The sequence below is a fragment of the Galleria mellonella genome, unplaced genomic scaffold, assembly GCF_026898425.1.
Source record: "Galleria mellonella isolate WM207_F2 unplaced genomic scaffold, CSIRO_AGI_GalMel_v1 utg424, whole genome shotgun sequence".
Taxonomy (NCBI): Eukaryota; Metazoa; Arthropoda; class Insecta; order Lepidoptera; family Pyralidae; genus Galleria; species Galleria mellonella.
In genome coordinates this window covers 3,203,394-3,228,175 of record NW_026442097.1, presented here as the reverse complement: position 1 = coordinate 3,228,175, position 24,782 = coordinate 3,203,394, and the positions used below count along the sequence as shown (strand labels likewise).

At 36.1% G+C, this 24,782-nt stretch overlaps 1 protein-coding gene across 1 annotated transcript in view; it reads right to left on the bottom strand.

The window, feature by feature from the left end:
• Positions 1–432: 432 nt before the first annotated feature.
• Positions 433–24,782, bottom strand: part of LOC113515357 (serine protease filzig) — a 49,492-nt gene continuing 25,142 nt past the window's right edge. The window contains exons 2-8 of the mRNA XM_026899530.3: positions 9,155–11,343; positions 7,299–7,434; positions 6,417–6,603; positions 5,592–5,776; positions 3,531–3,646; positions 2,536–2,655; positions 433–1,370 (exon numbers count right to left, since the gene is read on the bottom strand). Coding sequence (XP_026755331.2) covers positions 1,206–1,370; positions 2,536–2,655; positions 3,531–3,646; positions 5,592–5,776; positions 6,417–6,603; positions 7,299–7,434; positions 9,155–11,343 — 3,098 coding nt within the window. The 3' untranslated portion in view covers positions 433–1,205. The remainder of the gene's footprint in view (positions 1,371–2,535; positions 2,656–3,530; positions 3,647–5,591; positions 5,777–6,416; positions 6,604–7,298; positions 7,435–9,154; positions 11,344–24,782) is intronic.

The following is a 24,782-nucleotide window of genomic DNA, read 5'->3' as shown; positions in this document are numbered from 1 at the left end:
ACATTCACCTACCTACATTTCATTTGAGCGATTCATAATTTTGCATTTTTATATATGAAACAACAGAAAAATAACAAATTTATATATTTGAGCAAAATATATGAACGTTAAATATTAAATCTATGTAATGCATTTAACAAGTAATAAATAAGTTTTATACATTTATTTTTTAAATTCAGTCTTATATACTAAGTTAAATTTAAATTTAAAAATAAATAAATGCATTTTAATTTACAAATTATACTAGAGAATAATATACATTTATTTTTGTATATTACAATTTTCGTATTCAAGCTCTGTTTTATTATTAAATAGAGAGCTGGTATATTAATTAAATTAAGACTTTATATTCACATTTTTAGTATCCATTATTTTATATTTATATCTACTGTGAAACAATTATATAATTAATACAAATCAAATGTTAAATTTTTGTTAAATAAAAAAAAATTTTTTAATAAATGCTTTTCATATTTAAATGTCTTTTCATGCTGAATTTAATAATTAAAAAAATGAAATTACACGGTTAATATAAATAATTAAAATGATATACAACTATTACAATTAAAATACTGAACATTTTGAACCGACTTCGGAAATGAGGAAACTCTCAAATTGACTGAATTTGTGAGAGTAGATGTTACGCGATATCTTCGTCAAGTTTAGAACTGATTTTAATGATTAATTTTTTAATCGATATAGTATATATCCTATATCGGTCTCATAATAATTACATCAAGACTGAAGTCGGTGATTCTTTTGTTGAATAAAAACTTAAATTATGATAATGAAAGGTGGGGGATGCATTTTAAACATTTTATCAAATTTATATTAATGCAATAATATTTTTTTATACATCAGAGTTTAATATATTTAATAATAAGGTCACCTATTCTTGTCTCTTGCTTCTTGTAATTTTTTTTTTCAATTTTATATTACATTATCTTGAAAACGAGGAGTTTTCATTCAATAAATTGACATGGACATACGCGCCAATTAAAAATCAATTCTTTTTATCGTCAATTGGCATTAAAAAAAAAATAACGATAGTCTCACTAATGCCATCTGTGGATGAACATCCAAATCTTTTTCGACTCGAAACGAATTTCTTCTAGTTACACTTAACATTCAACCTTGTGGATGTTACAAATAGAGTCTTTTGTTTGATTCACAAATTTCATACATAAAAACTGGTAACCTTGTCATCAATGTACACCAGTGACGCTCTTCAGCCAAGGTTTGTAGAACGTGGTCCTCATGTAAACACCTGGTAGGTATGGAGCGGCGCATTTTATACCATGGGAGACGGTACCTACTAGTTGCCATCTGCCGTCTTCTCGCTGCAGTACTAGCGGACCGCCACTGTCTCCCTGGAAGTATGTGAGAAGCGGGCATTAAATCAGGTAAAACATGTGATAACATCAAATAGACCTGTTATTATTTTAATCTGTACTTATAATAAATCTGTAGAGAGGTAAATTCTGTACATGAAATATATTTCCAAAATAACTATCAGGGGGTGATTAGTGATCGATATTGGTGCCAAAAATGCAATCAGTAAAATTTTTATCTGTCTGTCTGTATGTTCGTTATAGAAACAAAAACTACTCGACGGAGTTTAACGAAACTTGGTACAATTATTCTTCATACTCCTGGGCAGGTTATAGTATACTTTTCATCACGCTACGATCAATAGGAGCAGAGCAGTGAAGCGAAATGTTAAAAATGTCCACCTTTGCGACGCCGAGTCGGGCCGCTAGTAATATAATAAAATTTTAATTGGACGATGTCTGTACAAGGGGTCTTTATAAGACCAATAGACACCAAAAGCGTATATTTTAAAAATGTCGTCTATCTGTCTGTATATTTGTTCTGGTACCACGCAAAAATTACAGTTTCCACAGGTTTACCAGAGGGAGACTTTGTACAAAAGTCAATTGCTTGGATACCTCTGTCCCATTCATGTTTCAACCGTAAAGCAGTTGTGTCGGCTGTGTTTCGGTTTGAAGGGTGAGATATGGCGTAAACTTACTGGGTACGGAGGAATAATACCTGAGTCCTCAGGAATGGCAATGTATGGGGGGTATCATGGGTGAAACAGTATACTCTGTTATGTCCATATTACTGCTCATGTCTATAGGCGACGGTTACCACTTTCCATCAGGTGGGCCGTCAGCTTGTTTTTTATTCTAAGTTGTATAAATAAAAGTTATATTCTTAAAGGGCTGACTTAAAAATCTGGTGTAAGTTTTTTTTTTTTTAAAAAAATGCTCGAATTAACGGGTAAAAACGTGTTTTATTTTATATACACAATTGTAACTTAACGCAATGTAAAAGCTTTTACAGGTCAATATTAACTAAAAATGTATCTATTATAGAAAAAAAAGCTTAGAACAACCCTTGATAGGATAAACCTCTGTCTATCCTATCAACAGACGTATCTCTATACTTCTTGATTGCTTATCTACTGCGTCTCTTAAAATTAATTAAATACTATATATATAACTAATAATTAAATATGGTACATATACTAACTTCGCAAGAATCCTTCTCTCCGTTCGCGTATCCTGCACAGATGAAGGATTTCAAGATGTTCTTGAAGTGTCCAGCAGTCAAGAACATCTCCTGGCAAGCGGAATTCTCTATTACAGGCACCTGGAATGGAAGGACAATTTACACAAACATTTTAAACTACATTTACATGTATTCAAGACTGTAATAATTATTTATTTTAAAATTAAACATTATATAAATTTATTTTAAAATTAAATATATATATATAAATAAATTAATTTATATAAATAAATTATTCACATAAAAATGTGAATTAATTTATTTATTTATATAAATGGTTACTGTCGACCGTTGGGGTACTTACTAGCTGTAATGAATAACAAAATTAATATAATCAAGAGACTGTTATAGACTGTAATCAAATTAAAATTTAAATTATCTTTATTGAAATAAACTTGTTTACGAACACTTTTAAATCCTTATATTTTATGAATGAACTGCAGCGTTCAGAAAGTTGTTATCCGTTGGCAAGAACCCGCAAGCCACTCGACAGTTACTCTTAATTCTTTGTTAATCTTGGTTAAATGGAGTTCGTCACGATGGGCTCTCGGTGATATCCCACTGGTGCCCCGATACCAATAGAGCGTGTGAGGTCGCCATTCTATTAAAAAGAAACCTCTCTCAACGATTGAGCCCCCAAATGCAAAAAGAATTTTTCGAACCCGACTTGAAGTTCCACTCTCTACTTTAATTATATACATTTAAAAAGTGTGTACATTTTATAATATTGGTTTTATAAAAGGTATTAAGTATAAACGTGGATGCTTATAAGGGCAGAGGAAGACCTAAAAAGACATGGATGGACTGTGTGAAAGATGATAAGGCCAGAATGGGAGTGAATACGGAAATGACTGGGAATAGAGACGAATGCAAGAGGAAAACATATTACGCAGACTACAAATAAATATTTGGGATAAGGGTAGGAAGATGACGATAATGATCGGGTTTAGACATACCTGGACCTCTTGTAATACAGTGGGTACCCCCCCACCGTATTTCAACCGCCCCCATCCCGTCACCGTTGCCATCCGTCCAGTAAAGTCAGCGTCGTCCGGTGGCATACATATTGGTACTGCAATAACAATAAACATATAGAATAGAATAGGGTTACTAAAGAGGGATGACGTAGGCAGGCGGCCGGTCGTAAAACTAAAAGCCAAATCTTTTTGTAATATGTATATTAACATATTACGCCGACCACAAATAATAATTGGGAAAAAAAAAGGTAGGAATACAGAATAGAAATATTTTTTATTCAAATATATAGATAGATAGATAGATATTCTTTATTGTATCCTCCAAAAGATTACAATAGTAAACTTATTATATAAATATAAATAATTACATGAAATAATCACTACGAGAAAACAATGGGCGACCTTATCGCTAAGAGCGATCTCTTCCAGGCGACCTTTGGATGGAGAGGAGTAATTATAAACAATTTGGTGGGAGGCACGATGAAAAATTTTGTTAGTTCTAATAGACTTGTTTACAAGCTCTTTTAAATCGTCAATTCTTTATGATTGTACTGCTGAGTTCGAGATGTCGTTATGTGTTGAGAAGAACTCGCAAGAATGTCAACAGTTACTCTTTTCCAATTATTATGTAGAAGATTATTACTAGCTATTAGGTTCATCTTTGGTCTTCGTAAATACGATCACGTGTCTGCCTTTCGCAACCAGTTAAAGTGGCTCCCTATCCGACTTCGACGTGATATGCACATCCTTTCTTTCCTTTATAACATACTCAATAACCCCAATTCTCCATCGTACCTCCGCTCCCGGTTTAAATTATTACCACCACCAGTCCGTCCTAAACGCTCCTGTCAACTGCAATCCAGGATGCTTGAACTTCCTGTGTGTAGGACACACTTTATGGGCAACTCTTTCTCGTATCGAGCTGTCCAGTTATGGAACAAACTCCCTTCCCACATACAAGAGAGTCCCTCTATTACCTCTTTCAAGAAGAGGTTAAAATCACATTTTCTTTCCCTTGAGTAATATATTTTTTTTTTTTTGTATTTTTCTAATTGAACTCTCAAATCTTAAAATCATTAAACGAAATTTCTAATGTATGTAGTATATTAATTTATTTTAACATATACTATATAAGTAGGTAAGTATTGTATATATTTATAGTGTATGTATTTATGTAATATTTTATTATATATTTTAATATTTTATTTAACTGTATATTTGTTTATGTATTAATAGTTGTAGCACTTCAGCTGTCCGCTAACGAAATGCTTTCTTACTGTACTGGGTTGACTGGAAGAGATCTCTGTCAGAGATAAGTCCACCCTTGCTCACAACATTTATAAATAGATTATTTTATATGTAACTTACAAGTGCAATAAAGAATATATATATATATAATTTTAAATTTGCATGCGTACTGTGGGTCTAGTATAGAATGGCCCTCTTTTCCTTACCCCCTGGTGTCGTAAGAGGTGACTAAGACTTTACTTGTTGAAGAATGAGCAGCAGCGTTTCTCTTAAAATATTATCAAAGACTAAAAAAGCTAACTGCGGTTACTAAACCGCCTGTGAAGCATGGCAAATACTAGCAATACTCTCCTTATGAGGAAGGCCTTTTGTTTTTCTTTTATACAACTTAGAATGGCAAACAAGCTGACGGCCCACCTGATGGGAAGTGGTAACCGACGCCTATAGACATGAGCAGTACCATGGACATAACAGTACACACACATACTCTTTCACCCATGGTACCCCCCATGCGTTGCCATTCCTGAGGACTCAGGTGTTATTCCTCTGTACCCTGTAAATTCACGCCATATCCCATCCTTCAAACCGAAACACAGCCATGCAAACACAACTGTTTCACGGTAGAAACACGAATAGGACAGAGGTAATCCCAATCCCAAGCAATCGACTTTTGTACAAAGTCTCCCTCTGGTACAAGGCCTATGTTCAGCAATGAGTGATTGATGATGATCAGTCTTGGGTGATGTTTTAGGAGGAACACTACTACCTATTCCTCGACTATTAAGTACTTACCAATATGTGCATCGAATTTAACAGGCGTTTCTAACTCGAGGAGTGCCAGGTCGTTTTCGAAAGTCGCAGCGTCGTACTGCCGGTGGACGATCACTCGTCTCACATTCTTGGAGACAGGTCTCCTGGGCTCCTTGTCCCCTGATATGTCGTTCTCCCCGAAGACCGCTACTAGGGAAGCGAGGAAGCTGGAATGTAATGAAGTAATTTTTCTTTTAGATGTTTAAACTAATATTATAAAGAGAAAAGAGTGAATGTTTTGTTTTTAATGGATAAATTAAAAAAAAAAAACTTAATAGACTCTAAAAAGCCTTTCAGCTACAAAAAGTTACATTATCAATTAACTGTATTTTAATTAAAAAAAAAATTGAATGAAGTTGTTTACGATAATTGGATCGGAATCTAAGTTTTGTTGACCAGACTGTTACTATCCCATTCCAATAATTAAAGCTAAAAAAAGCTATCCGGAACTTTAATTGTTATCGCCGACTTCTTTAGAGTATTGGTGAACATGTTGCTTTGTGTAAATGAGGTCTCAGGTTCGATTTTAGGTTTGCGGGTCTACTTATGAAGCGAACTATTCTGAATTCTCTCAAGTTTGGATGTTCTGGGTTGTGCCTCCGGACGTCTGTTGCCTTGTATGTCATAATAAAGAGTTTATTAGCTTAAGGAGCAAGTGAGTAGTCTGATTAACTCGGGTCTGGGTTGTTCCCCCAAATGTTCGTTGTTTCGTTTCTCATAACACCGAGTTCCTTAGCTTGAGAATCAAGTGTTTGGTGTTTTTGTGTTGTACTTATTATTTTAAACAGAAATCTATACTCTACATACCCTGGTTGACAATGCGCAGCAGTTGTGACAAATTTGTTCGTGATCAGAACACCTCCGCACTTGTTCTTGGTGAAGAGTCCCAGCCACGTGGACTCCCGGACGAGTACCTGCCAGGGCCACTCTCCAAACTCAGCATTCTTGCCGCCGACTATCCGACCTGACTTGACTAGGGGTCGAACACCGCACACTGAAAATGTAGAATACGTACTGGATTTAGATCATACATTTCACTAGCTTTCGCTGATAACTTCGTACGCTTTAATTTTAAAATTAAATAACTACTTCTTGATAATATATTGAAGTGAAACATATACCAGATTTTAAGTTAAATTTTCAGGAATACAACTGTGAAAATTGCATTCAATTTGTTGCAATAGTTTTTGCGTGAATCCCCAAATAAATATACAGACTCACAGAAAGATAAACTAAAATTCGAAAAATGCTGTTTTTGCTTTGTTACTTTATTTAAAAAATACTGTTTTGCTATGTCTCAAAGAAGTTTGTTTGTTACATTAACGGCTTGACCAATCTTTTTTCCTTCTGTCTGTTTCTTTATCTCTATCTATATCTTTCTTTCTTTCTTTCCAATTTTTTCTTCGTTTATTAGACGGAGAAAGATATAGGCTTTTTATTTTTATGGGATATGGCGTGAATTTACTGGGTACAGAGGAATAACACCTGAGTCCTCACGAAAGGCAACGCATGGGGGGTATCATGGGTGAAACAGTATACTCTGTTATGTCCATGGTACTGCTCATATCTATAGGCGACGGTTACCACTTCTTATCAGGTGTGCCGTTAGCTTGTTTGCCATTCTAAATTGTATAAAAAAAAAAACAAGCATACAGTCAGCTCTTGATGAGAAATAAATGTAGTACTTACAATTTTTGTCGTTGTAGTCTATTGTCGTGTCACGATACGGCTCAGTGGTGAGTTCTTCAGATTGCTCTGTGAAAGTGGTGGTAGGGATGGTAGTCGTCGCTTTCCTTGTTGGCTTAGTCTTTTTCGTGGTGGTTGCCTGCAAATGATACAATCACATACCCGGAAAACAAGTAGGTTAAAGAATTTTCAGAATTTTGATTAGTGGTAAAGACAATTCTCCCTTTACTAATATTATAAATGTAACGGTTTAACCAATTACTATGAAATTTGGTATGTACGTACTATATAGGATGGAGAAAGGTATAGGCTATTTATTATCCCGGTCACGCAGACAAAGTCGCAGGTAAAAGCTAGTATTATATATGAAGATGAGTTTCCTGTTTGCCATTGCCACCTCTTGACAATACAACGGCTCGACTTGTCGTCATAAAATTTGATATACATGTTGCTTTTTGGCCCGGTCAATTAATATGAGTATATATTTTGGTTACACTAACAAATTCGTAACTTAAAAGTTAATTTTTACCGGAGGGAGACTTTGTACAAAAGTCGATTGCTTGGGTACCTCTGTCCCATTCATGTTTCAACCGTAAAGCAGTTGTGTCGGCTGTGTTTCGGTTTGAAGGGTGAGATATGGCGTAAACTTACTGGGTACGGAGGAATAATACCTGAGTCCTCAGGAATGGCAACGTATGGGGGGTATCATGGGTGAAACAGTATACTCTGTCATGTCCATATTACTGCTCATGTCTATAGGCGACGGTCGGCGGTGGCGGTTGGGTACCTCTGTCCCAATTGTGTTACTACCGTGAAGCAGTTGTGTTTGCATGGCTGTGTTTCGGTTTGAAGGGTGGTATATGGCGTGAATTTACTAGGTACAGAGGAATAACACCTGAGTCTTCAGGAATGGCAACGCATGGGGGGTATCATGGGCGAAACAGTATACTCTGTTATGTCCATGGTACTGCTCATGTCTATAGGCGACGGTTACTTTCCATCAGGTGGGCCGTCAGCTTGTTTGCCATTCTAAGTTGTATAAAAAAAAAATCTGTCGCTATGTTTTATGCGACAACCTTCTAATCTGTATTATTAATATACCTATGTATACAACTGAGGTTCCTTTTTTCATAATTTTATGTTAGAAAAGCGTGTGTGCCGTATGGTTCCAGCATAGAATAAGCTACCCCTTCCTTTCCCACGGGTATCGTAAGAGGCGAATAAGGAAATTTAATGGTTGAAAGATGGACAGCAGTGTCATTCTTAAAACACCATCAAAGCTTGCCAATCCGCCTTCCAAGTGTGGCAACTACTGGCAAAACCGCCCAAGAGAAGGCCTATGTTCAGCAGTGGACAGTTAATGGCTGATATGGATATGGATGTTAGAATATTTTTTTTTTAATTAATTACTTTTTCCAAATAAACATCTGTCGTAATCTAACAAAAAAAAAGCTTTCTGTATTAATTTGATAGTTGGATGCGATTTATCAGTTATGTGAGGCTCAAATAGAGTTTTTTGATCTGTTTTTCTTTGACAAACATATACGTTTTATTGATAGAGCACAGTCTTAAAATAATGTTATTATTCTAAAATGTAATTAGTTAAAACTAAAAATATTTTTTCTTACTTTCGATCTTCGATTAGCGAATTTATTGGAAAATAAAAATGTATTTTTGTAATGCAAATGCAGAGTAGACTTTAAATTTTTTTTTAATAACGATTACTAGTATTTAGAGTTTTTTAATAATACAATGATATATTCAATACTAATTGGTGGGCGTTATGAACAAAATATGCCAATTTAAAAATATATAACATAGCCGGAATATAATATTTTTTATTGTCGAATAATACTTACCGGCTTTTTAGCTGTGGTAGTCGTCTGCGGAGCAATAGTGGTAGTTCTTCTAGCAGCTGTTGTCAATTTCGTTGGTTTTTTAGTAGTTCTCACTGGTTTCCTAGTCGTAGTGGTCAATCTAGTAGGTTTTTTAGTTGTAGTCACTCTGACCGGTTTTCTAGTCGTGGCTGGAGTCTTTTTAATAGTTTTCGGTGTGGTTGTTTTAGTATTTACCGATGTAATATTTGTCTTTTTATCCAATATAACGATATCGTGTAATTCTTGGAACGTACCTTGGAGACTACCCACTATTTTATTAACAAACAAATTCATTTTCTCATTCAAATTTTCATCTTCTTGCCATGAAGGTGTTGTGAAGTCAATATCAGGAATATTTTCTATTTCGTCATTCGATAATGTTATGCTTGTATTATATATTAATGGATTCGAACCAGTCGCGTTAAGCATTGGATTTCTGACTGGTGGGAAATTGATCAGATCATCAGGTGACGTTTGCAGTTCTGGTCTCAGCGTTGTAGGAGAATAGTATTCAGTATATGAATCGAACGCAGGACTAGTTATAGAAACAGGTCGAGTGGTTCCTTTCACTGGATAAGGTGTGGTATTCGGGGTTGGTTTAGGAGTAATAAGCACAGTAGGAGATGATGGCCTGTCATATTTTTGAGGAGGTTTACCTACAAAAATGTTATTCGTTGATTCTATATGATTGTTCACTGTTATTTGACTGATAGGCTTCTTGAATGGTTCTTGGCTTATTTCGACGAATTCTGGTTCCTTTTCTTCTGTAGATGTCTCTGGTTTGGGTGTGTGCAGACCATGTAGGACTATAACTGTTGGGGTTACGCTCGAAAATGTATCCCCAGCGTCATAACTTGAAATAATACTTGATGGTGAAGTGACAGGTCTCCTTAAAGGACTTGATCCAGTCACGTAACTTGTAGATGGTGGTTTTCTAGTTGTAGTGGTCGGTCTATGGGTAGTAGTTGAACTTACATAACTAAATGTTGTTAGAGATTGCCCAAAATTATTAGGGTCTGTTGGGTAATTATTGAAAGCTTCTAATGCTTGACTAGTAGAAAGACTAGGTATAGGTGACGAGTATTGGGGTTTTGTTGTGGGTTTGTCCACTTCAGGTATACTATTAGGTGTAGTGAAGTAAGGCTTCTTTGTTGTGTAAGGTTTTTTAGTACTATATGCAAAAGTAGTACTGTATACACTAGCACCAGGTCTAACTGTTACGAAATGACCTGGAGATACATAATAATTATATGTTGGAGACGGTGACGATTTATTTTCTAATATATCAGACGATGGAGATGTTGTATCTTCTTTCAAACTTGGTGTACTGTCATTCAGCATTTGTATTATACTGTTTATTGAAGAGAGCTCCGTAATTTTCTGATTCTCCTTCGTAACTGTTGATACTATTACATAATTTTCTGTACTGCTTTGCGTTGTATTTTTCTTTGCTGGCTTTGGTTTGAATACTGGCTTAGGATAAATAGGCAAATGGGTCGACACTGTTTTAGGAGGTGATGTCGATGTTGATATAGGTGAATACGTCGGTTTGGTTTGCATTGACGATATTTGTATATTGAAGTCTGAAGGCCTAGCAATATTATCGGCGATCGAACCATTCTTATGAAAGAGTATAGTATCAGCTATATTATGATCTATTGTACTATGTGTATATATCCCTCCAGGTCTTTCAGGTTTAATATAAATATCATCTTTTGGTGGGGAATTTAACAATGTATTAGTAATTTGATTGAATCCTTCAGATATAAGTTCTTGTGTTTCACTAACTTTATCTTCAGGTGAGGTAGTGGATGAGACTTGATTTCTATCTGGTTTGTAGCCTGGTGTTACTACGGGCTTAAAGCTATTGTGCCAAGCGTTTAATTGCTCGGCTTCGTAGTCGGCTGTTTCTGATTCTAGGTCAGGATAATCTAAGTAGCTCGTCATAACTACTCCAGGTCCTTTTGGTATATGTGATTGACTATCACTTTTAAGTTGGCAGCATGCTCCGAACAGGAATCCGTCCATGCAAGCGCCAACTACTTCTCCCTTGCGTTGCATGCATTCGTGATTGAACATGCATATTGTGTTGCCTCTGTTGTATTTTGCTGTTCTTGTAGCTTTACAGTACGTCGGTGTTATTCGATAGCCGCCGAATAATTTTGATGAATCTGGAAAGAGAAAAAAAAATTTAAAAGCGAGTCTAAAAATATAGCAATTCTATTTCAGTATTTTGATTAAAAAAAAAAGCAGTGTTACTATGAAAAAAGAAATAGAACTTCTCAATTAGCAAGTATTTTTTGTTTAAACAAAGTAAACTTTGTTTGTGTTACTGTGTTTACTGCAAAGATAAATGATGAGTCCAATTTTTGGTCATGATAGAAAATCAGTTATAGTGCTGTTTCAATAAAGTTGTAAGTAAGTAGTTGTATAGCAGTGAACTGAGTAATGACCAATTTGTTCTTCTAAATTCGGTTGTATAATTTTCTTATGTTTATTACCGTCAGTTATAATCCGATTTGGAAAATTAACTTTTTTTCTGATGGGATGTAATTACAAATTGAATTCTTTTTTTATTTTGTGGACCACAATATTATAATAAGTATTGTTTAAATTATTAATTAATATTACTTTAATTTGGCAACTAAAACTGTGTCTTTAATAGCTATAATTTTATTCGTAAATACTTGATGCTCATAGAAAAGGATTTATTCCAGTGAATCGATTCAGGCATTATAAGATATAGATCATCATCATCATCATCATTTCAGTTGTTAACTGTCCACTGGTGAACATACGCCTTCCCCATAAGAGGGGTTTTGCCAGCAGTTGCCACGCTTTGCAGACGGGTAGGTAACTTCAGTTAAGTTTTGTTGATGTTTAAGACGGACGCTGCTGCCAATCTCTCGATAATTAAATTTCCTTGGTCGCCTCTTACGATGCCCACGGGAAAGGAAGACGTGGCCCAAGAAATGTATGAATAGATAATAGATTACAATCTACTTGTAATGTGTATAATAGTACATTACTGCAGCGGCCAGCAACTGAGGCATTGATGGACGAACGTGCAAACGTGGGCATGTTTCGAAGTAAAAGGTCATTCCATTTTTAAATTATAGGACATATATGAGTTTACATAGTAATTTATCTGGCCGCAAAACACGACAGATATGGATTTTCATACAACTTTTGCCGGCCGCTGCCCGCATGTATCTGGCCAGTATGGCAATTTTGATTTATCTCGAAGAAGATTGTCAAAATAATGCTCACATTTCCAAGCATGTTTGAGAAAAAATTATTACTATCTCAGACAGAAATATGTCCTTGACTTTTCTCGTCATTCTATATAATCATCATCATTATATCAGACTTTAACTGTCCATTGCTGAACATAAGCTGCCTTTTGGGTTTAGTTACCACGCTTGGCAGGCGGATTGGCAACAGCAGTTAGGCTATGAAGATGTTTTAAGAGGGACGCTGCTGCTCATCCCTCGCCCTACCTTAGTCGTCTCTTACGACACCCACGGAAAAAAGGGGTGGCCTATTCTATGCCGGGACCACACGTCAATTCCGTATAATTTAAGTTAAAAATAATTTAAGTTAAAATAAAAAAAATAATTTAGTTAAAAAGTTAAGTGTAATATATGAACCGTAATCCAACAGTTGACACATCCGAAGTGAAATTTCAATCGACTTAGAAAGCTAACTACGTGACTTGATTACGATTTGCGAATGCGGTGGAAACTCCCGGTTTCAACATAGAAATCTTTCCTGAGATATTGGAATTTCATTAAAATGGTAATGAGATAAATCAAAATTGCCGTTCTGCAAAAGTTGTATGAAAATTTATATTTGTCGTGTTTTGCGGCCAGTTAAATTACTATGTAAACTCATATCTGTCCTGTAATTTAAAAATGGACTGACCTTTTACTTCGAAACATGGCTACCAAGGAGGTAACTAATAAAAGGTTTTATTTAAATTTCGAACTGGCTTGAATAGAAAGCTGTTTATTGAAAAAAAAAAATCAAAGGAACATTATGGCGCGTGAAAAATTATTATTGTTCGTTATTCATCATTGAACTTAAAAAGTAAAATTGTGTTTTTGATTTCCTCGCATTGTTTGAGAAAAGTACTATACAAGCCTTGGCCACAACTAGGAATTGATGGACTCACGTATGTGTGCCTCGGCCACGCTTCGGCCCACATTTGCACGTTCGTCCATCAATACCTCAGTTGCTGGCCGCTGCAGTAATGTACTATTATTAGTAATAGCGTGCTACGTAGTAAATTTTCCATGTGGTCTCGGCATAGAAAAGGCTAATTCTTTTTTTCCTGTGGGTGTCGTAAGAGGCGACTAAGGGAACTTAATGGTATAGTGGAATGGACAGCAGCGTCCCTCTTAAAACTTCTCGAAAAACCTAATTGTTGTTGCCAAATCGCCTGCTAAGCGTGGTAACTATTGGCAAAAAGATCCTTTTATGGAGAAGGTATGTGTTCAGCAGTGGACAGTTAATGCTTGAAATGATGATGATGTAGTAAATTGTTGATGAGAGACTTTTTCATTAGAGTTGTATTGTATTGTATTGTAAAGTCTTTATTGTACATTATTCACAATTCATAATTCTTCAAAAGATCCATTATACAATGGCGGACTTATCCCATAAAGGGATCTCTTACAGTCAACCTTTGAGAAGTTGAAAGAAAACTGTAGAATGTACAAGGGTAATAACTGTACAGTTAAAGATAAACTAAATAATACCTAGTAAAAAATTGAATATATAATAAAACAAAAATTACTCACAGATGTCTGTGAGATGAGTGAGTCTGTCTGTTTCTCCGTTTACACGCGCACACACACATACACACACATATGTAGCATCACAATATATATATATATATATATATATATAGTCTGCTGGGAAAAATAATATCCAAACAAGTGGATGGGATTGTTACTGTTTCCTTTTGAATAATTTTATTTTGTACAGAAACAGGAATGGGACAAAAGTCCCCATGTAGCTACATCTATGAGAGCTTATGGGAGAGGGGTGGGCAGCAGCGTCTCTCTTAAAACATCACCATAAGCTTAACTGTTGCCAACCAGCCTGTCAAGCATAGGAATTATTGGCATAACTTCCCCTATAGGGGGGGAGGGGGGCTATGTTCAGCAGTGGACAGTTAACGGCTAATAGAACTGCCTCTGGTAAATCCACAATGACCAAACATTACAGCGTTTAAATTAAGAGCTAGGAGACTGGGGCAGGTCGCACCGTTAGCAACCAACTACATTTGCTATGTTTAGCATAATATACAGATTTGTAAACAATGGCATCGCAAATTACCCAGTCGGGTGACAAATTGAAATTAAGTGTAGTATATTTATTTCTTTATTTTATTTGCGCGCGCGCACACACACGCACGCAACACATGCACACACACACACGACTTCCAGATTAAATTATATATATATACAACTTAGAATGGCAAACAAGCTGACGGCGCACCTGATGGAAAGCGGTAACCGTCGCCTATAGACATGAGCAGTACCATGGATATAACAGAGTATACTGTTTCGCCCATGATACCCTCCATACTTTGCCATTCCTGAGGACTCAGATGTTATTCCTCTGTACCCAGTAAATTCACGCCACATCCCACCCTTCAAACCGAAACGCAGCCATGCAAATTACATTGAAATTACATTACTACAAGTACTTAGTAAGTAATCCTGCGGAGTGAGGCCCTGGTGGCCTGTAATACAGGTACTCTTATACCTATCTCAGGCACCAGTTTCTCAGTCATTTATATTTATAATTTAATTACTTTAATATAAGTATGCCTCATTGTTATTCACTGTGATGAATTGTGAAGAAAAAATAAATCTATTTATTATTATTATTATTTATTTTATTTAACACTTTATTGCACCAACATTACAGGATTTTTTTTTTGATGGGTGAAAATGGTATGGTAACCCCGCCTGCGCTTACGGGATACGCTGGCGGGGCACCTAATGACAAGTCATAGGTGAGGATGAAAAGGCAGGTCAGTTAGCCCGCCGTGACTATTGCGCTATTGCAAATATATTGTATTTGTAACCGACTTCAAAAAGAAGCAGGTTAAATTACCAAGAACAGCGGAACCGTCACTCAATTTTCGACCTTGATATCTAGGGCAACAGGTCAAATTCAATTTGACGGAAGACTTGCTACAAATTGTGCAGGATGTATTTTGTATGTCGACGTGTGTGCTGAATAGTAAAATGTTAGAATGAATAAGAAATGCGAACTGATTCACTAAAAGAGATTATGCGTAGGTTTATAAGTGTAATAATTTAAAATCGTGTTCCACAAAGAAAAAAAAAGCAACTAAAGTAAACTAGTGTTTTTCAATGGATAATAATGTAATGGTAACCCCGCCTGCGCGGGGGAAAGGGATTGTTAGTAATGGGGACAGAAAATCCCATTGCTAGCAATATACCCAACTAGGTCGAACTACTCGCGGTTCCCCCTGGAAACTATCATCGTTAATTCATGATGAATTCATCATGATGTGCTAACTGGCCTGTTTTCATTCTCATCACTGGTGCTCCGCCAGCGTATCCCGTTAGCGCAGGCGGGGATACCATTCCATTTTCACCCATCAAAAAAAAAAACTCCACCTGCGCTAACTAAAGGGGCACCAGTGAGGGGTGACAGATGAGAATAAAAAGGCAGATCAGTTAGCCCATCGTGATGAATACGCCTGAAATTCAGCACAATGGTTTCCAGGAAAAATCTCCTCCTTTTCATCCAACTTCAATAAGAAAGAGGTTCTTTTGGTTGTATTTTTTGTTATACTCGTTACGTCAAGGTGTTTTTTTTTTAATGGATGATAATATAATGGTAACTCCACCCGCGCTATCGGTATACACCGGCGGGACACTAGTGAAGGATGATCGGTGAGGATGAAATAGGTCAGTTAGCCCATCGTGACGAATTTAACAAGATTTGTTCATGATAGTTTCCGGGGGGAACCACGTGAAGGTCGCCCTAATAAGGCATATTGCTAGCAATGGGGCTGTCAAACTTCATTGCTAACAATCCTTTTCCCCTCAGGACTAAGATGTTATGTCTCTGTACCCTGTAATTACATTGCCATATCCTACCCTTCACACTGAAAAACAGCCATGCAAACACAACTGCTGCATGGTAGAAATACAAATGGGACAAAGGTACCCAAGCAGACGACTTCTGTACTTCTCGTTCTGGAAATGATTTTCCAAATTGGTTTGTAATTGAGGAAGTTATTTTCTTTTCCGGATCGGATAGAATAGGATGGAATAGAATGGAATAAATTAGAACAGGATAGAACAGCATAGAACATGATAGAATATGATAGAATGGGACAGAATAAGATAGAATAGGATAGGATAGAATAAAAATAATCTTTATTAAAATAGACTTGTTTATAAGCTTTTTTAAACCGTTATTTTTTTTTTTTTAATTCCACTGCTAGATTCGGGTTGGTAAAAAGTCATTACAAACACAGTCATTCATCATCATCATTCACATCAACTGATGTTTATGTCCAGCAGTGGACGAATAATGGCTGAAATTATGATGATGAGGATCATATCAACTGCTGAAGATAAGCCTCCTCCTTGTAAGGGTTTGCAAGTAGTTGCCACGCTAGGCAGACGAAATGGCAACCGCAGTTTGGCTCTGGAGATGTTTTAAGAGGGACGCTGCTGCCCATCCCTATGAGAGGAGTAAGGGGTGGCCTATTCTATGCCGGGGCCACAGTACGCGGCAAAAACACAGTCTTCGAATTATATTAATTTCATATAGTTACGTTTCCGTATAAAAATAACGTGAAATTGTTTCTAAAATGACTCATACTGCACGATGAAACACGATTTTATGGGTGACGTCATATTTTTCTGTAGAAAAGAGAAAGTCCACTTTTGTTCTCAACAACACACGCAACGTTATAGCGTTTACGCTAATTTTGAAATTTATTGGCCACGAAAGTTCATGCGGTTATATAAGAGACTAGCGAGCCGCCCCGTCTTCGCACGGGTGGACAGGTGGAAAGATAGATTTAAAAAATATACAACCCGTGTTGCATATTGATAATGTAGCCCTTTTATTATTTCTTTTTATTTTATTACTAAGAGTTTTTTTTATGTCTGGTATGGAATGGTAACCCCGCCTGCGCTAACGATATACGCTGACGGTGCACCAGTAAGGGATGATAGGTGAGGATGAAAAGGCAGGTCAGTTAGCCCATCGTGATGATTACACATGGGATTCAGCACGACGAGTTCCATTGAGGACCACGTGGAGGTCGACCGGACAGGATATATTGCTAGCAATGGGACTGATAGTCCGCATTACTAACAATCCCTCCCCCCAATTACTAAGAGTTTGAAGTTAATTTTTATTCTTTTTACAAGATATTATTGCGATAATATTTATTTAGTTATTCAGACGATATTGCCATGTGGTCCCGGCATAGAATGGGCCACCCCTTTCTTTCATGTGGGTATCATAAGAGGCGACTAAGGGAACTTAATGGTAGAAAGATGCGTAGCAGTGTCCGTCTTAAAACATCACCAAAAGTTTAAGTGCCAAGTATAGCAACTCTTTGCAAAAACCTTATGGAGGAGACCTACGACCAGCAGTGGACAGTCAACGGCTGACAATAATAATAATAATTGGTGGATGTCACCACACCGCATGACGAGAACCTCGTGAAAGCCGAAACCGAGAAAAAAAGAAAATATCTCGACCTGGCTCACGAGGTGACCGAAATGTGGGGGGTGACGTCCACCGAAATCATTTCAATCGTTTTAACAGTGAATGGTCTTATCCCAGCTAGTCTGGAACAACATCTCAGACGGTTGGGATTCCGAGGCGGCTCACTCCCGGGAAAGATGCAGAAAGCGATGCTCTTAGATTCTGCCCGCATTGTACGCCGGTTTCTCTCCCTGGGGCCCTGAACCCCGGCCGGCTGTGCTTCTACCGGGGGTTATTTTGCCATCTCCTCTCCTTAAGAGAGGATATGTGAATTTTATAAAAATTCAAAAAATAATAATAACTTAATATATTTATTTAACAGTTTATCTCTGGGAGCTTAAAACTCACAGTGCGAGATGAGATGCTGAAACGCAAAGCGCCATACACCCCCTGAAGAAGACTTTCGGATGTAGTCGAAACAAGTGTCGGAAACGACAAACTTTCTTTCTTTAATTTATTGTAGCACAAACAGTCATTACACTTGTAAATAGATACTTAAACAAATATAGTAAACATAAAATTCCCGTTATACATATACTCGTATATCGACATAGTTAAAAAACATTACCCGTTCAAATGAAATAACTATGCCACTAGTGTATGTCGCGAAAGAGTAGGTATATTTTTTATTTGTTCGTTTGCGCAATAATGTCATTCCATTGCTATTCTATAATGCTCATGGGGGAAAAGATTGTTAGTAATGAGGACTATCAATCCCATTGCTAGCAATATACCTTGTCAGGTTGACCTCCACGTGGTCCCCCTTATGGAAACCATTGTGGTGAATTCCAGGTGTATTCATAACGATGGGCTAACTGACCTGCCTTTTCATTCATCTGTCATCGCTCACTGGTGTCTCGCCAGTGTATATCATTAGTGCAAGCGGGGTTGCCATTCACTTGTCATCCCTTAAAAAAAGGCAAACGCTCATAGCATTTCTATGGCATTCTCTTTATACATATTGTCACAACAGAAACTATCAAAACTTTTACTACTTAGTTATTGGTGACATTGTCACAATCCACTTATCAATCTTAAACGTACATAATATTGTATTCGGCCGATTATTCCGAGCCCGTTGACCCGATCGGTGCAGTTTTTGACTCATAACATTTCCAGAATAATCTGTTTCGACGTATACACACTCTACCCGTTGACATTGATGTTCCTTTCCACTTTGGGTTTGCTGGAAGAAACTCTATTAGAGTTAAGCTCGCCTTTGTACATTTGATTACCTCTGTCATATTCTTATAACTGGTGTGTACAATAAAGAATTAAATAAATTAAATATATTGTTAAAAATTTTACCGGTTAGTTAATGGTGACATTGTCACAATCAACTTATCAATCTTAAACGTACATAATATTGCATTCGGCCGATTAATCTGAGCCCGTTGACCCGATCGGTGCAGTTTTTGAGTCGTGAGACTGCACCGCGCTGCATCGTGGTATGCGTTTCTCTACCACGCTCTGTTTGCTATATGGAACTTCCGGCTTTGATGCGTTTGTAGTTAACAGTTTATATTGAGTTATCTAATGATTATATGTTTATATCTGATAAGCATAACATAATATCGGATTTGTTTTACTTTTTAGTTTTAATCTTATTTATGTCATAAAATTATAATTTAACGATGTCTGTACATGAAAGATATTGAAGAGAGAACGAAGTATCAATAATAATAACAGCAATGGAAGCTGTGAAATATTGTTTAGAATTTTTAACTGTCCGTCTATATGTCTGTTTGTTCCGGTATTACAGAAAAACTACTGCACCAAATTGGATGTAGTTTCTGCAGTGATATTGTTTAAGGTATATAGCTAAAAAACTTATGTGAAGCAATCATCTATTGAATCTAAAAAACTATACCAATGTCAAATACCTCAAGAGATTGTTATACCATATTATTGTTTTGTTAATTAGCACGCTGTGTTTCCTTTAAAATGATTGTACACTAAGTATAAATAGACAGTAATTTTAATATTAATTCTTATCAGTGTAACAATTGATAGGAGACCAAATAAAGATAAAATAAAATAAAATAAAGGTCTAACTTTAAAACTAGTATATCTTTTATTTATTTAAACTTTATTAAAGTAATATTTAATAGATATGTACATATATATATATTACTTCATATGCCATCTAGAAGTGGGCGTCTATTTCAATAGTTTTCCTCCTTCAAAAATCCACGCGTTCCAAGTAGCGGGCAAAAGTTAGTATTTAATTATAATTTTCTCTTCTGCCATTTATCATTTAATCAAATTTATGATCACTATAAAGATAAAATATTTCAAATTTAATTACCAACACAACGAAGGCAACTATGGTGCACTAATGAAAGTGGAACTGATCTTATCTCAACAATTGGTCACAAGATTCACGAACTTGAATTTGTACCACTTTTTTTTTTTAAAAGTTAATTAACAAAGTGAAATTAGAATTAATGGAATTTTCTTTTTATTTTCTTCAATTATTGTATGTAAAGTACCTTAATTTAGGTACATTTTCATGCGATTTCACAAATGTTGTCATTACTGGTCGTTACAATCGTTTAATGAATAAAAAAAATAAATTTTGAATATTTTAAGGTTCGTGATCTTCGTGTCAGCCGTTAACTGTCTACTGCTGGACATAAGACTCATTGGCATTTCATAAAGTCTATTGGCCACTTTTCATCCTGGTCAGTAGGCTTAACCCAGTCACGCGGTGGGGGGGGGGGGATTGTTAGTGTTAGTGATATAAGCATTTTTTAATAGTAGTTTTTCTCTTTTACTTACTAATAACACTGTATATTGTCTACTTAATTATTGTGAGCATATTGGTGGTGCTGGAGAAGGATGGAGAAAATTAGCTGGAGGGATCGAATTAGCAATGAGGAGGTCCTGCTTAGGGTTAAGGAAAAAAGACAAATTATTAGAACTATTGAGGACAGAAGGGAAAAAATGTTGGGACACTTGATACGACACGACGAATTTATGAACATTATAATAGAAGGTAAGATGAAGGAAGAAGGGGAAGAGGGAGACCGAGACATAGTTACATCAGGCAGATCAAGGAAGCAGTTGGTGTCGTGTCGTATCAAGAGGTGAAGAGACTCGCTGAAAATCGTAGTGAGTGGCAAGAGCTCCACCGACAAGAGCGCAGCTCTTAAATGGATAGATAGATAGATAGATTGTTGGTTTGTCTTTTATAAATAAATAAATAAAACTGACCCATCATGATAGGTGACGTCACCAGCCCCGTCAACGTATATCGATAGAGCAGGCGGGGTTACCATTCCATTATCACCCATTAGAAAAAAAAAAACAATCACGCAGCTAAATGATCATAACAAATTCATAAATCAATAATTAAAAAGTTAAAAGGAAATGAGACTTCGCTAGAAATGACCATAACCGATTGAAAAACATTGGCGGTTTATTTATAGTTCGATTTGTAATATTACTGTCACTTTCTATCGAAAAACACGTAACCTCATTAGCGTTTTGATAGAAAGTAACAGTAGAGTTGAACTGATTCGTTTCGGATTGCCGCAGGTGACAAATTGGCTAAGTTGGGTTCTTTTTATGCAACTTAGAGTGGCAAACAAGCTGACGGCCCACCTGATGGAAAGTGGTCACCGTCGCCTATAGACAATAGCAGTAGCATAGACATAACAGAGTATACTGTTTCGCCCATGATACCCCGCATGCGTTGCCATTCCTGAGGACTAAGGTGTTATTCCTCTGTACCCAGTAAATTCACGCCATATCCCTTCAAAACGAAACACAACAATGAAAACAACTGCTTAACAGTTGAAACACGAATGGGACAGAGGTACCTAAGCACACGACTTTAGTACAAAGTCTCCCTCTGGCAATGGATGTCCATGGTATACTTCATGCCTATAGGCGACGGGTACTGTTTTCCGTCAAGTGGACCGTCAAGTTGTTTTTTTTTTATGGGTGATAATGAAATAGTAACCCCACGCGCGCTATCGGTATACACCGGCGAGGCACCAGTGAAGGATAATAAGTGAGGAAGGAGTAGGTCAGTTAGTCCATCGTGACGAATTCAACAAGAATTGTTCACGACGGTTTCTAGGGGGAACCACGTGGAGATCGACCTAATAAGGCATATTGCTAGCAATGGGGCTGTCGAACTCTATTGCTAACAATCCCTTTCCCCCCACGTGACCCGTACCGTAACACTGTGGGATGGCCTCTCCTTTATCATATAACCTCGAATCCTTCAAACGTAGTGTAAAAAAGCACCTAGTCAGCTGGCATAGTGCAGCCAACCTTAGAGAGTAGATTTCTTTTAGATTGATCTTATTCATGGATCATATTGTCCCTGTGTTCACTTAGAATGGTGTGCTAGCATATTGTGACATTATTACAAAAAATCGGCGAAGTGTGGTTCAAATTCACGCATCGAGGGTTCTGCACGAATTATAAAGAAAAAAAAAATTGCATAATAAAATTGTGATTTAACTGTAATACAATATGATTTTCAGATTTTTCCTTTAACCCTCTGACCGGGCATCCCGCGATTGCACCTGAAGTCATGCGTTGCCATTCCTGAGTCCTCATGAATGGCAACGTATAAGGGGTATCATGGGCGAAACAGTATACTCTGTTATGTCCATGGTACTGCTCATGTCTATAGGCGACGGTTATCACTTTCCATCAGGTGGGCCGTCAGCTTGTTTGCCATTCTAAGTTGTATAAAAAAAAACTTAATGGTCGACGGATTGGCAGCAGCGTTTCTATTCAAATTCAAATTCAAATTCAAATTCAAAAATCATTTATTCATGTAGGACATTTTAGCCGCTTATGAACGTCAAATTTTTACATTATAATTTTATATTTTCCCTACCGTCCAGTTCGGTATATAGATCCAATTGAGAAGAACTGGCAAGAAACTCAATTGAATTACTTTTTTTTTTAAAGCCAGTTTATTTACAATGTATATTTATATAGGTGTCTATGTCTAACATTAAATGAAAATTCAGTGCATGAACAACTATTGCCATGCACACTCGTCATTCAAGTAATCGTTTAGTGAGTAATAGGCTTTGCTCAGTAAATATGATTTAACAGATGTTTTGAATTTATTTAAGGGTAATTCCAACATATCCTTTGGTATCTTATTGTAAATTTTTATACCTATTCCCATAAAAGACCTATTAACTTTTTCTAAACGATACTTGGGGACAGCAAGTTTGTCTTTAAATCTAGTATTAATATTATGAATATTGCTGTTTTTTGGAAATAAGTCAAGATTTTTATGAACATATAGAATATTTGAATATATAAATTGAGAAGCAACGGTGAGAATATTTGCCTCTTTGAATTTCTCTCTTAATGAGTCACGACTCTTCATACAGTAGATCGCTCGAACGGCACGTTTTTGTAATATGAATATATTCTTAATATCTGCCGCTTTTCCCCATAGTAATATTCCATAAGAGAGTAAACTATGAAAATAACTAAAATAGACTAATCTAGCAGTATCAGTATCAGTGTACTGTCTAACTTTACGCACGGCAAAAGCTGCTGAACTTAGTTTCGCTGCAAGGCTTTGAATTTGTGCACCCCATTGTGTTTTATTATCTAGTGTGATTCCTAGAAAGACAGTAGATTCTATAAATTCGAGAGATTCGTCATTTAATTTAATATTGCAATTAATATTAAAACTTTTAGATAGAGAGAAATTAACACATTTTGTTTTTTTAGCGTTTAACATAAGATTGTTAGTTGTAAACCAGTGCAGGAGACGCCGCAAAGCACTATTTACATCGTCATAATTATTAGTCATTCTATTAACTTTAAAAATCAATGAAGTATCGTCTGCAAACAATACTATGCCGCATCTATCCTGCATGGCATATGGGAGATCATTAATGTAAACTAGGAATAAAAATGGACCGAGAATAGATCCTTGAGGTACACCCATTTGCACAAGTGACCCGTCAGACGTAGCGTTGCTAATCTTCACTTTCTGTGTTCTATCAGATAGATAAGATTTTATTAAATTTAAAGCATTGTCTTTGACGCCATAAAAAGCAAGTTTTTTTAGCAATGTATTATGATCAACGCAATCAAAAGCCTTAGAAAGGTCACAAAAAACACCTATCACATCCATTTTAGTTTCCCATGCAGCAAATACGTGTCTAAGCAACTCTGCACCTGCGTCTGTAGTTGAACGACCTTTGGAAAAACCGAATTGACTATTGTGGATTAAATTATTTAAATTGAAATAACTGACAAGTTGCATAAGGATTATTTTTTCAAAAATTTTACTGAGTGCTGGGAGTATGGATATAGGTCTATAATTTATTGGGTCACTCCTATCTCCAGATTTAAAAAGCGGTATGATTTTACTAATTTTCATTATGTTAGGAAATTTACCTTCATCTATACATTTATTGAAAATAAAAGCAAGAGAGGGCGCAATAATTTCCATTATACTATCCAGTATTTTAACAGATATACCCCATAGATCCTCTGTTTTTTTATTATTAAGTTGTTTGAATATTTTCATTATTTCTACTGATGATGTATGTCTAAAGTTAAATACAGCTGATGACTTGCTAACATTGTCTGTTAGTAAAGTTTCAGCAGCAGACGGGGAAGATTTTAGAGCCTGTGTCGTAATTAATGGAATATTAGTAAAATAAGATTCGAATGTATGCGCGACCTCTGTGTCGGAATTTACCAATTTGTTATTAATATTTAAAGCTATTTTGCTATTTTGAAAATTAACTTTTCCAGTTTCGCTATTTATTACTTTCCAAGTGGCTTTTATTTTATCTTTAGATTTAGTTATTATTTTACCTAAATA